We start from the raw sequence: 11955 nt of genomic DNA on the forward strand, positions 1-11955 counted from the left end.
GCTTTGAACGGTGAACTCTTTACGCCTAGCAGCTATAAAAAGCTATAAAAACTATAAAAACTACAAAATGACTATTAATGCAGTCAATGTGGAAAACGCGCCGACTTTGGCTCAGCCTGGCTCCGCCCTCTTTCGCTACGTAGCTAAGATGGCTGCCGTTGAGTACGAAAAGTGTACATCGCCACACACTTCGCGATTTGACTGTTCTGAATACACCACCCGGGTCCTTTCAGTACACTTAGTTTCGGCCGATCTGAATCGGAACGCCCTACGTACTAAAACTTAGGCTAGTGAGTATGGATAGTGTGGATATTGGAACACGGCGATGTATTTCAAAAGTAATCATGAAGCAGAGGAGGCCACGGCAAAGTCTGGTGGGGGACCATTATGATTTAAAAAATGACTTCTTGGGGAGCACTATGGCCTACCACTAAAGGCGAGGTTGGCATCAAAGCAGAAATAAAGAACTTTCTGAGCCCATGGATTGCACCCCTACAGGCTCGTGAAAAGTTGTTCCCCCGCCTTGCCAAGTTAGCACGGAGGTATTTGTGCATCACGGCAACGTCGGTCCCCTCAGAGCGGGTGTTTTCGGCGGCTGGACTGACGGTCACCAGGCTGCGGTCGCGTCTGACCCCAGAGCATGTCAACATGCTCATCTTTCTGAACAAAAATCTGTGGACTGGTGCTGAAGTTGTGTGAGTTACACCCCGTGCCCACTGCCTCCGTCAGTTGTCCGTTGCCCATTGACTTTGCATGGGGACGGACGCGCAATGCATTGTGGATCCGTCCGTTCAGTTGGAGCGTTCGCCACTGTCAGAAAGTTGAAAAATGTTCAACTTTTTCGGCAGCGACGGTTCCGTCATCCAATCAGATCGCGTATGCAAATTTAAGCACTGTGACGCGACTCGGGCTCTGACGATACTGGAAAGCGGGAAAGCGGGTCATCTTGCCTTGCAACAAGCAGGAAGAAGCGGGAAGAACCCGGCGAAGCGATTTGATTGGCTGACGGATGCCTCTGCAAAGACTACTCCCCCATCAGCCACGCCTTCCCACGTCCGTTGACTGACGGTGCAGTGGGCACGAGGCGTTACTGGTTCTATTTTCAGAAGCTTTGTTACTGAGCCTTGTTTTTTTTATGTTATTATTGTTATTATTTTGGGAAGAAACTAGAGTTGTGTTTATTTTTAGTTATGTTTATGAGCACCGGCTTCGAGCTGCATGCTCCGTTGCTTAGAGCAGAGTAGCACATAACTATTGAACGGATCTGGTTTAACTGAGTTGTTCATCTAATAATAAAGATCTCAATGAGGAAAACACGCTGTTTTTGTATTTTCATTTCATTTTGAATATAGCATATAAATACTTAAGCAATATCACACGAGAGGGAGTGCGTTGTATCAGCACGGCTGTGATTGTGCCGAAGATAATCACAGCCGTGCTGATATTCACTAAAACAGCACGACCTCGAGTGTGATATTGCTTTTATACAACAGTTCTACAAGCACCATTGATTAGTTAACATTTGTTTGTTTATTTAATGATTTATTTGGCACCGCCAACACAAATGGATCCGCGACTGGGACTGAACTGTTGCAAAGCAATAGACACACTACCTAGCAGAACGTAAACAGCGGAGTGATACATTAAAGTCCCGGTGCTGTTATACTTGGTCGGAACTACATTTTTATGTAAAATATTAACGATTAATCGACTAATTGATCGTTAATTCTTCCGACAATCGATTAAACATTGTCCAATGTGTAAACAATACTAATCTGAAATATAACCGCAAGCAGCGATGATAAACGGGGTCCGAGCAAAAATGAAAAGTCAAGAACACACTAATTGAATATATATAAATATGAAATAATTATGAAGGAAAGATGTTGATGTTCCCCTTAATGCCATACTGTCCCTCGGCTTTCAGGTGACTGGGCTGCAGAGCAATGGCCGAATGTCCTGTTCAGCATGTTCATACTTGTCTAATCGGGATTCAAACTCTCGGATCACCAGTACAAGGCATTATCCCATTGAGCCACTGACAAACCTGAACTGTCGCCTCATACACATGGTGATAATGTCTATTGATAAGCACACAACATCCAGAAAACTCAAAGCAAACATTTCTCAAATGAATTAAGGGCTTTCTTAAAAGCAAATACCTGAAAAATCTTAAAAATTCTGGGGAAATTAAACAATTGTTGTCAGGAACACTAACGGAAGAAATATTAATATGACCGTTTATTATGAAGGAAAAATGGTTAACGAAGAAGTTCCCCTTAATGCCATACTGTGTCTTGGCAGTCAGATTCTTTGAAACTAATGAGGCGGAATGTTGAATGCCCAATTTCACACATTTCAGCACACATTTCACAAGAGATCTGAAAATTTGCACCGTTAATGGTACCCACCTAATCTTAGCCGTATGGTAGTTATACAATAACAAAAAGGTCATATAGGCAAAATGGGTTGAGAGTGTAGACGTTTGGCTTTTCTATGAAATTGTGGGAAAAGTAGACATTTTTAGAGCAGAAGACCAGGGTGAAAAAGATGCATCTGAGTTTAGAGATTAATATGATGAAAGAATTTTGAGTCCAGGTCAGTTCATATTTTTTTTAAATAGCGACACCTTTGGGTGCAGTACAACAAATTCTGTTAGATGATTTTTATTGTGATGATTTTGGGTGAATTTTTGATTATTTTTGTAGCCTGTGAATCTTTTTATTATGTTTAGCTTTAATATGAAATTGTGGGGTTTTCTAAATGCGTCTGATTCTAGAGATTAATATTCTGAAAGAATTTTGAGTCCAGGTCAATCTGGTGAGGAGAAATAAGCCTCATTCAGGATTTTTTTACAATAGCGCCACCTTTGGGTGCAGAACCACCAATTTGAGTTTAGGGGTAGGGGGGTTATTGGTAACCATACCTGAAAATTTCAAGAGTTTTCTACTCACGGTATAGGCTGCAGTATGACTTTTACAGAATTTAAAGATACAATAGGGGCCAAGCGCGTGATGGATTTAAGCAGTTTAATTTGTATCAAATAGTGCAACATTTAGGATATCACAAAGCATGGCTTTTAAGTTACATCAACTCAAAAAGAGTATTACTACTTAATCTAAATATTCCACACTCAGAATAAACAAGTTATTCTATCTCACCAACTTAAGTTAGCTATACTTATTTTTTCTGTGTCAATGAGTTGGCACACTTTTTTTAAAGAAAAGCCAATTACAGTGTAACGGTAGAAATACCTCAGGCAAATCATATACATTTCTAACCGTCAACATCTTCCCAAGAACTCACTATGGAAAATGCCAATATAGTAGATTGTTTCAATTGTAACCTCATAGGCACAGCAAGTGTTGAAACAAGGCAGCAACCATCACAAAAAAAGCTTTCAACCGTATGGTTTTAAGCTTCCAAACAAGACTAATATTTACAATTCGATTAATAAAATCCAATATTGCGTTATCTGTAAAAAGAGTTATCTGTAAAAAGTCAAAAGACCTTCAGATAAATGTGGCTCCAAGGGATATGCTGCTTTAAGTATCCAAATAACTGATACCAAATTATATTGAAACCGAAGTCAAGCAAATATATTTGTCAAATTACATAAGAATTCTTTGTATGCAATAACAATATAGGGCTATTTTGAGAAGCAAAAGTAGCAACAAAATGCTGAATATAACCAACAATCAGTGGACTATCCTAGGCTCTGCAGATAAAGTATTAAGTACCCAGCACAAAGGTATTCAGTGGCTATGCCAGGATATAATCAGACAGTTAAAACATTGTTGCTTTCATCATTATAGCCAGCTACAAACACCTAAACATAAACAGCATTTCCAAAGCCACTCAATGTCCATCTCATTTGCACTACATGTGTTACGTGTGCTGCAATGCTTATACATTTTGTGTGCAGTAGGTTATGGCATTTACGTTGCATCTGTTGCATGTGTAAGACAGCAAATCGTACCAACTGAGACCCCCCTCACCACTCCTGTGAATACAGGTTGTTTTGATAACAGGATGGTCTGCAGTTGTATTTGTATTCGTTTTGGATACCAACTTTTTCCAAAAGAGTGAGAGCGTTGTTTTGTTATCAAACAGGGAAACAAAACATGGATGTGTTAAGGAATGCATCGTGAACTGTCATTCATTCGCTACACTATTTGACACTTACAACACGCGGTGTGTGTGGATGTGTGGAGCTCCTTCTGTGCAGTTGTTGATGTCCACCTCCGAGAGAGGGTTAAGCATCTCGGACACTTCTAGTGTAACGTGGTGTTTGGCACATTTCATATAAAACTTAGCACATTATAACACTTCCTCACAACAACAGTACTAAAAAGAATCACAAATGGGCCTTAGCCATGGGGATAACACGCCCCACTCCTAACTGCAAAAAATATACAAGTGTTTTCTATAAAACTGTTTGTCAATTCAGGGCTACTGTAGACCTAGAGTGGTGCAACATGGCGTCCTCCGTGGAAGAGGACCCTCTCCCTGTGTGGATATTAACTGAGGTATCAAAACACAAACATGCCAATTTTTCATAGGATTGTACACTAATTAAAAACAAACTTATGAATGTAATATTCAATTTCCAAGTTTAATTTAATCTACAAGTTTGTTCCACTATATGCCACTCAATTCAGCAAACTGCAATCTTAAATTAATTTTGCATTTAACAGCTTTTATAAGTACGTTGCAGGCCATTTTAATATGAAATATTGTCCTGTACTGCAAAAAAGTTGACAAAAAGGTTTTAGTGCTGCACGGTATACGATACTAGAAAGGTATCACGATACCCTCACGCAAAAAAACGATACGATACGCACATTTTTTAGTATTGATACTTTTATAAAAAAAAAAATACTTCAATTAAAAAAAATGAGAAAATATGAAAGAAAAAAAGACTGAACGAAAGGACTTCCACATACACAAGCAGCATCCACTCTTAGTCATACTCCTTGCACGCAGAGGCTCGTTAGTGGGCATGCCCTCAGCGCGCACTCGGCCACAGCAGCAACAGGCAGTTCACTGAGCGAGTGAGAGTGAGGCCCTGTCCACACTAACCCGGGTAAATATAAAAACGCACAGTCGCAATGAAAACGATCTCCATCCACACTATCGTTTTCTTATCGTGTTATGTTTTGCATCCACGTGAACCACTGAAATGATTTTGATAAACAGTTGTCATGGTTACGCGACTCCCGGCACGCCTCTCTTATTAGATTACAGGCGCGCGATCAGCTGATAGTTGCAGTTGATCAGCTGGCTAATCATTTTCACTCACAAGCCAAAATATGGCTCAAACCGATAGTACAGAGGAGAGCTTTTTAGAAACCCCGCTCCAAATACGGTTTGAACTGGCGTCTTTGTGTTTAAGCAGAGCAACCTCTCTCTACAGCGCTCACCTTCGGCGTTGGACTAACAAATATGTTTGAGACAATAGGTTGAGTTGTAACTGGAGATCAGTGTTTCCCCTATATGCACCTAGCAGCGGCGGTACGCCGCTGCTAGGTATGACCGCCGCTGCTGAATTTCTTCAGCAGAGGAGAGGAGAGCTTCATATAAACGGAGGAACTTCCGCAGATTCGGAGTTTGCGGTTCAATAGATCATCAGTGAAACATCGTTGCGACACAATTGAGTGTAGTAACCCAGAGAACCAGCTACAACATTGTTTTCATCCAAACGAGCCGTCTTTAGCGAACTGTGAATTGCATTGGCTTCTACGAGCAGTCAGCTTTCAGTCGCGAGCTTAGGGACCGTCTGCAAAGTGCAAAACGACCACAATGGTAAGATTTCAATAGCGTCGCCATTATTGACTCTAGAGCCCCAAAACTCGTTCCATAGAGGCATGGCCTCTTCATCGTCCAACTACAACCTTTAGTTTTGAAAAATATATCTTAATTTTTAAGATTTTTTATTCATGAACAATTTCAATAGCTTTGTCATTATTGACTCTAGATCCCTAAAACGTTTTCCATATGCATGCTCTTTATGGTCTTACTGCAACCTTAAGTTTGGAAAAAATACATCTCTACGTAATTTTAAGAAATGTATTATAGCAAAAATGTCGATGTAGCGTCGCCATTATTGACTCTAGAGCCCCAAAACTTGTTCAATAGATGCATGGCCTATTTATGCTCCTACTACAACCTTTGTGATGGGGTAGGGGAGGGAGTGGGAAGATGCATTGGTTTGAGGCACAGACCTTTTCGATTGTTGTAGTATTTGGGTTATGGGATTTCAATGTATAGGGTGGTTGTTGATATAAAATATCCTTTGTTAAATAAATGTAAATACTGGTTTTAAAGATTATACTTATATGTTCAATCTCTCCTTATTTCCCCTGCTCATTACTGTGCACAAATGTACTGTATGTATGTTGCCGGCAGACACATATAGAAACCTCCCGGCAGGGTGCGCTTTGCGAGCACACAAAAAGATTTCCACTTGAAAAAAATAACATTTCACCTCCGCTGCTGCAACTCCATCCTAGGGTAAACACTGGAGATACAAAAGTACAGTGTACAGCAGGGTTTTTCAACCTTGGGGTCCCGAGGCATGTGTAGATTTTCAGTTATGCCGATGGGGAGATTGTCTGTCTCGTCCATGCCAGTCGCAGTGAGCGTGACGTCACATACGAGACGTGTAGTCTCTCATTGTGTTTTCTCTACAGCCTTTAACTGAACAATTGCAAAATAAACGGTCAAACTAATAAACGGTTATCATTTAAATCCACAAACATACGTGTAATCGAGGGCATATAAAGACTGGGACCAGAAAATAATGACTCTCTCCATTGAAACCCATTCATATTTTACGATCTCAGAGGTCCCATAGGGGTCTACCGGAAGGGGCGGACTTGCGAGCTCCATTGCCAACTACTGCAGCTGCTGATTCCATCTCTCTAAGTTAAAAAGTAGGGGACCCCACCCCAAACCAATTGGAATAAGTGTACACATGTCGATTATAGCGGACTACACCACCTCTTCCACATGGAATTCTCTACCGATCAGAGAATAGTATTCCGATTGAGGCGTATATTAATACGCCTCAATCGGAATACAATTCTCTGATCTGTAGGATTAATTTATTAACGCAATTTGCTCAAAAAGCAGGAAAGGACCAAGCTGCTGAAAGTTAAACCATAGTGAGACCGAGCTGGACCATTATTCATTTCTTTCCCAGATATTTTAGTTTTTTTATTGTGGTATCGGTTCAGTATCGAGTATCGACGGCAGTATCTCAGGAGGTAGAGCAGGTTGGCTGATAACCGCAAGGTTGATAGTTCGATTCCCGGCTCCTCCTAGCTGCGGTCGAGGTGTCCCCAGAGCAAGGCACCTAACCCTAACTGGCTGTCGCCTTTGCATAGCCACTGGTTAAAGAAAAATCACTATTTAAATGCAGTCCATTTACCATTTATCGAGGTATTTTCGGGCAGGTATCGCAGTCATAATTTTGGTATCGTGCAACACTATAAGGTTTAGTAACATCGCATTGAGCGGCTGGTTATTTTTGGTAGTAATGTTTTATAGTCATTATGGTTAAATAATTACTCGTTAAATGCTTTGTTATTATGGGGAGATATTGTTGTGTTTGAAACTGCCACAGCATTTCTCTTGCGAGACAGGGCAAAATAAAGTTTCCATTTTGCGACGGTATGTATATATTAGGGCTGGGATAAACGATAATTTTTTAAACGATTAATATAGCGATTATTTTTTCGATGCATCGATTAATCGAACAATTAATTTTTTCAGTCCGATTCGATTATCGATTATCTCCCCATTAATTGACTAATAGCAATTTATACATGTTGATTTACATATCTGAATGAAAAAAACATGAATTCCTTTACACTGCAATGCATGTTTATTGCCTTTAAATTCCAAAATAAAAGTGCAAAGTAATGCATTCTTAGAATTCTACGGTGCTCGGTCATCTGCAGCTGCTCCCGGGAGGCGCCTCTTCAGGTGCTGGTGCATTGCCGTGGTGCTAGAATGGAAAGCCATCTCCATTTTGCAAAGACGACATATCACGGAATCGTTTCCTTTTACATTAAAGGATTCCCATACTTTAGAGGAACGAGTGCATGGCGCCTGGCACTTATGAAAGTCTGAGGAGCCACTCGCGTTGCTACTACGCTCCGGCGCCGCCATCTTTGTTTTGGGTTTTTCCGAATCGACCCGCATTTTTCGCGTCAACGTTATTTATGCGTCGACGTATTTTTCAGCGATTAAACTAATGCAGTGTGCAAATAAACATTTTACCACACAGGGGCAATATTTACATTTTCGGCTCCTCCCCCGCAATAAACATCCCGCTTTGAACGGTGAACTCTTTACGCCCAGCAGCTATAAAAAGCTATAAAAACTACAAAATGACTATTAATGCAGGCTATGTGGAAAATGCGCCAACTTTGGCTCAGCCTGGCTCCGCCCTCTTCCGCTACGTAGCTAAGATGGCTGCCGTTGAGTACGAAAAGTGTACATCGCCAACCTTCGCGATTTGACCGTTTTCAGTACACTTATTTTCGCCCGATCTGAATCGGAACGCCCTACGTACTCAAACTTAGACTAGTAAGTATGGATAGTATGGATATTGGAACACGGCGATGTAATCATGAAGGGGACGAGGCCACGGCGAAGTCTGGTGTGGTGGGACCATTATGATTTAAAAAATGACTTCTTGGGGAGCACTATAGGCCTACCACTCAAGGCGAGGTTAGTATCGAAGCAGAAATATAGAACTTTCTGAGCCCCTGGATTGTGGAAAGTTGTTCCCCCGCCTTGCCAAGTTAGCACGGAGGTACTTGTGCATCACGGCAACGTCGGTCCCCTCAGAGCGGGTGTTTTCGGCGGCTGAACTGACGGTCACCAGGCTGCGGTCGCGTCTGACCCCAGAGCATGTCAACATGCTCATCTTTCTGAACAAAAAATCTGTAGAATGGTTGGTTAAGTTATAACATGAGTGTTTTTTTGATATTATTATTGTTATTATTTTGGGAAGAAACTAGGGTTGTGTTTATTTTTTGTAATGTTTATGAGCACCGGCTTCGAGCTGCATGCTCCATTGCTTAGAGCAGAGTAGCGCATAACTATTGAACGGATCTGGTTTAACTGAGTTGTTCATCTAATAATTAAGATCCCAATGAGGAAAACGCGCTGCATTTGTATTTATTTCATTTTGAATATATATATTTCTTAATTGTAATATAAAATATTAACGATTAATTGACTAATTGATCGTTAATTCTCCCGACGATCGACTAAGACTACTTAATCGAATGCCCATCCCTAATATACACACACACACACTAGGGATGGGTCAGAATTTTTGATTATTCGTTCCCGAGGGTCAAAGCCGATTATTAACATTTAGACCGATAATATTCTTTCCCATTCAAATAAACAAGAATTAATGGACTGAAATAATGTTGGACACTTCGAAGGGCATTATCCCGCTTATACCATGCACTTACAAAAGAAAATAAATGAAGACCATTCACTTATATTTTCATGCGTTTAACAATCCAAATATAATGTTTTTCACAAGCCATAACTTTGTTTCCCTGATAACGCCTGATGGTTTGACTAATACCTGGAACAATCATTAAGAACCATACGGGAGGATAATGATTGTTCCAGGTATTAGTCAAACCCTCAGGCGTTAGAACGGGAGGTATTCTAGTCCACTCAGCTATGAGCCAGAGAGCTAACGTTATGCATTGTACATATTTATAATTTGAAATTCGTCCCTGCCTTCCTACCACAGATACTAGAGCATATATCTGCGTTGTCTGATTACAGTTTAATTCATTTTTCACAATTTACCAGCTCTCGTTTTGAAGACCGATTCACAGCGCCATTTGTTTCAATGGGAATTGCGACAGTCTATAATTTCAACATAAAGGGTACATACTTATAATTTGAATTCGTCCCAGCCTTTATACCACAGATACTATAGGTTATATAGCATATGACCACCTTTTCTGATTAGTTTAATGCATTTTTCACAATTTACCAGCTCTCGTTTTGAAGGCTGAACAGACAATTCGACTGGAACTACTTAGCAGATAGTTGTTTTTTTTACGTTTAAGATATGAAGTGATTTCTTGCAGATGATCCATGACTGCCTTTGTGAATGTCTGCACACATTGAATAATCGAATATTCATTCATACCACCCACAGATTATTCGACCATGAAAAAATCCCTAACACACGCAAACATAAATATACACACACATACACACGCAAACATAAATGCACACAAACACACACATGCAAATACACACACGCAAACATAAACATTCACGCAAGCATAAATACACACACGCAAACATAAATACACACACGCAAACATCAATGCACACACGCAAACATCAATGCACACACACACGCAAACATCAATGCACACACACGCAAACATAAATACACACACGCACACAAATGCACACACACGCACACATAAATGCACACACACGCACACGCACACATAAATGCACACACGCACACACGCACACAAATGCACACACGCACACAAATGCACACACGCACACACAAATGCACGCACACACGCACACATAAACACACACACGCATACAAAAATACACACACACACAGGCAAACATAAATACACACACGCAAACATTAATACACACAGGTTGATTTACGATTTTACAGCAACACAACCCTCGAAAACAAGCCCTTGTATTTGTTTTGCATCGTATCACTAAAAGCCCTGCCAGCGCCTCACCACTCTGACTGCCCCGGAGGCCCTGATGTAAATAGTCTGGGTAGCAGTTCCCTAACAACTTAAATGGTTTATTGGGCACTGCTGGAATCAAATAGTTAAGCGTTGCAACTATCTCGCAATGGAGGTAGTTAATTTTTTGGGTCGTCATTGCTGGATGACATAATGGGCAGACATATCAGTACTAAATCAGGGTTTACAAGTGCAAAGGACATCAAATCAGCAACGCTTTATTTGTTTTGCTTCAGCCGAACGTTAGCTAGCTAGCAGGGAATTAGCCGTAGCTTGCGACTCACATTTCTTCAGCCACTTCATCCAGTACCGCACAATTAGAGTGTGGTATTTCTTGTTCTCAATGCACCATGTTGAAAGCCCCTGTATCGACTCCATGGTGTTTGATACTCCTTGAAAACGACGGTCCAGAGACGCTTCCAAAGCAGCCGTGGAGGTGCGAGCCCCATGGCCGCTTGCAGCTCCAGAACCGGCCGCCATCTTTGTGTTTGTCTCTGCAGGTCATCCGCTCCTCGCGATGTTCAAGAGACCAACCGAGGCACCAACGGGTGCACGCGCTGCAGCCAGTGTTGCCAGATTGGGCCAGATTTCCCGCCCAATCTGGCAACACTGTCTGCGGTTGCACGCCATGTTGCACGCCTCCCCTTCTACTTCTTCTTCTTCTGTGTCTTCTAAGACCGCGCTTCTGACGAGCAGAACGACCGGTGCATTACCACCACCGTCTGAACGGGAGTATGATGTATCATGGAGCCTGCTGAGACTACTTGTCGTTAAAAAAAAAAACACAAACCAGAATCAATAAACCAAACTAACTCACTCACCTTGATAACAATTATATGTTTTTATTTCTATATTTATCTTTATGAATTTAAAAACTAAATTAAAGCAATCTACGGAATGTGATTTTGTGGTTTTTTTCTCAGAACTCTTTTTAATAATCACGTGTATTTCTTTTTTATTCTGATTTTTAAATCAACGAAAGAGGATTAGGGCCACATGTGATTATTATTTTGGGAGTTCTGAGTTTAATCTCAGAATTCTGAGTTTAAACTCAGAATAAAAACAGCTCTAATTTTAAAGACAGAATTCTAAGGCCCTGTCCACACTGATGGTGTGTTCCTGAATACCGAACGCGGACAATCGAACCAGAGAATCTGTGTCATCACATAGTTAT

General features: G+C 40.9%; 1 protein-coding gene across 3 annotated transcripts in view; it reads right to left on the reverse strand.

Moving 5' to 3' along the window:
* rprd2b (regulation of nuclear pre-mRNA domain containing 2b) overlaps positions 1-11384 on the reverse strand; it is a 32302-nt gene extending 20918 nt beyond the window's left edge. For 2 of the 3 annotated variants that reach the window (XR_009528043.1, XM_060065038.1), the window contains exon 1: positions 11066-11384. Coding sequence is in view for 2 of the 3 variants with exons in the window: in XM_060065038.1 (XP_059921021.1) it covers positions 11066-11261 (196 nt within the window). In the remaining variant the exon portion in view is untranslated. The remainder of the gene's footprint in view (positions 1-11065) is intronic. The other variant, XM_060065039.1, reaches the window with a different exon arrangement.
* Positions 11385-11955: the final 571 nt, after the last annotated feature.

The sequence above is a fragment of the Gadus macrocephalus genome, chromosome 11 (genome assembly GCF_031168955.1).
Source record: "Gadus macrocephalus chromosome 11, ASM3116895v1".
In the NCBI taxonomy this organism is placed as follows: Eukaryota; Metazoa; Chordata; class Actinopteri; order Gadiformes; family Gadidae; genus Gadus; species Gadus macrocephalus.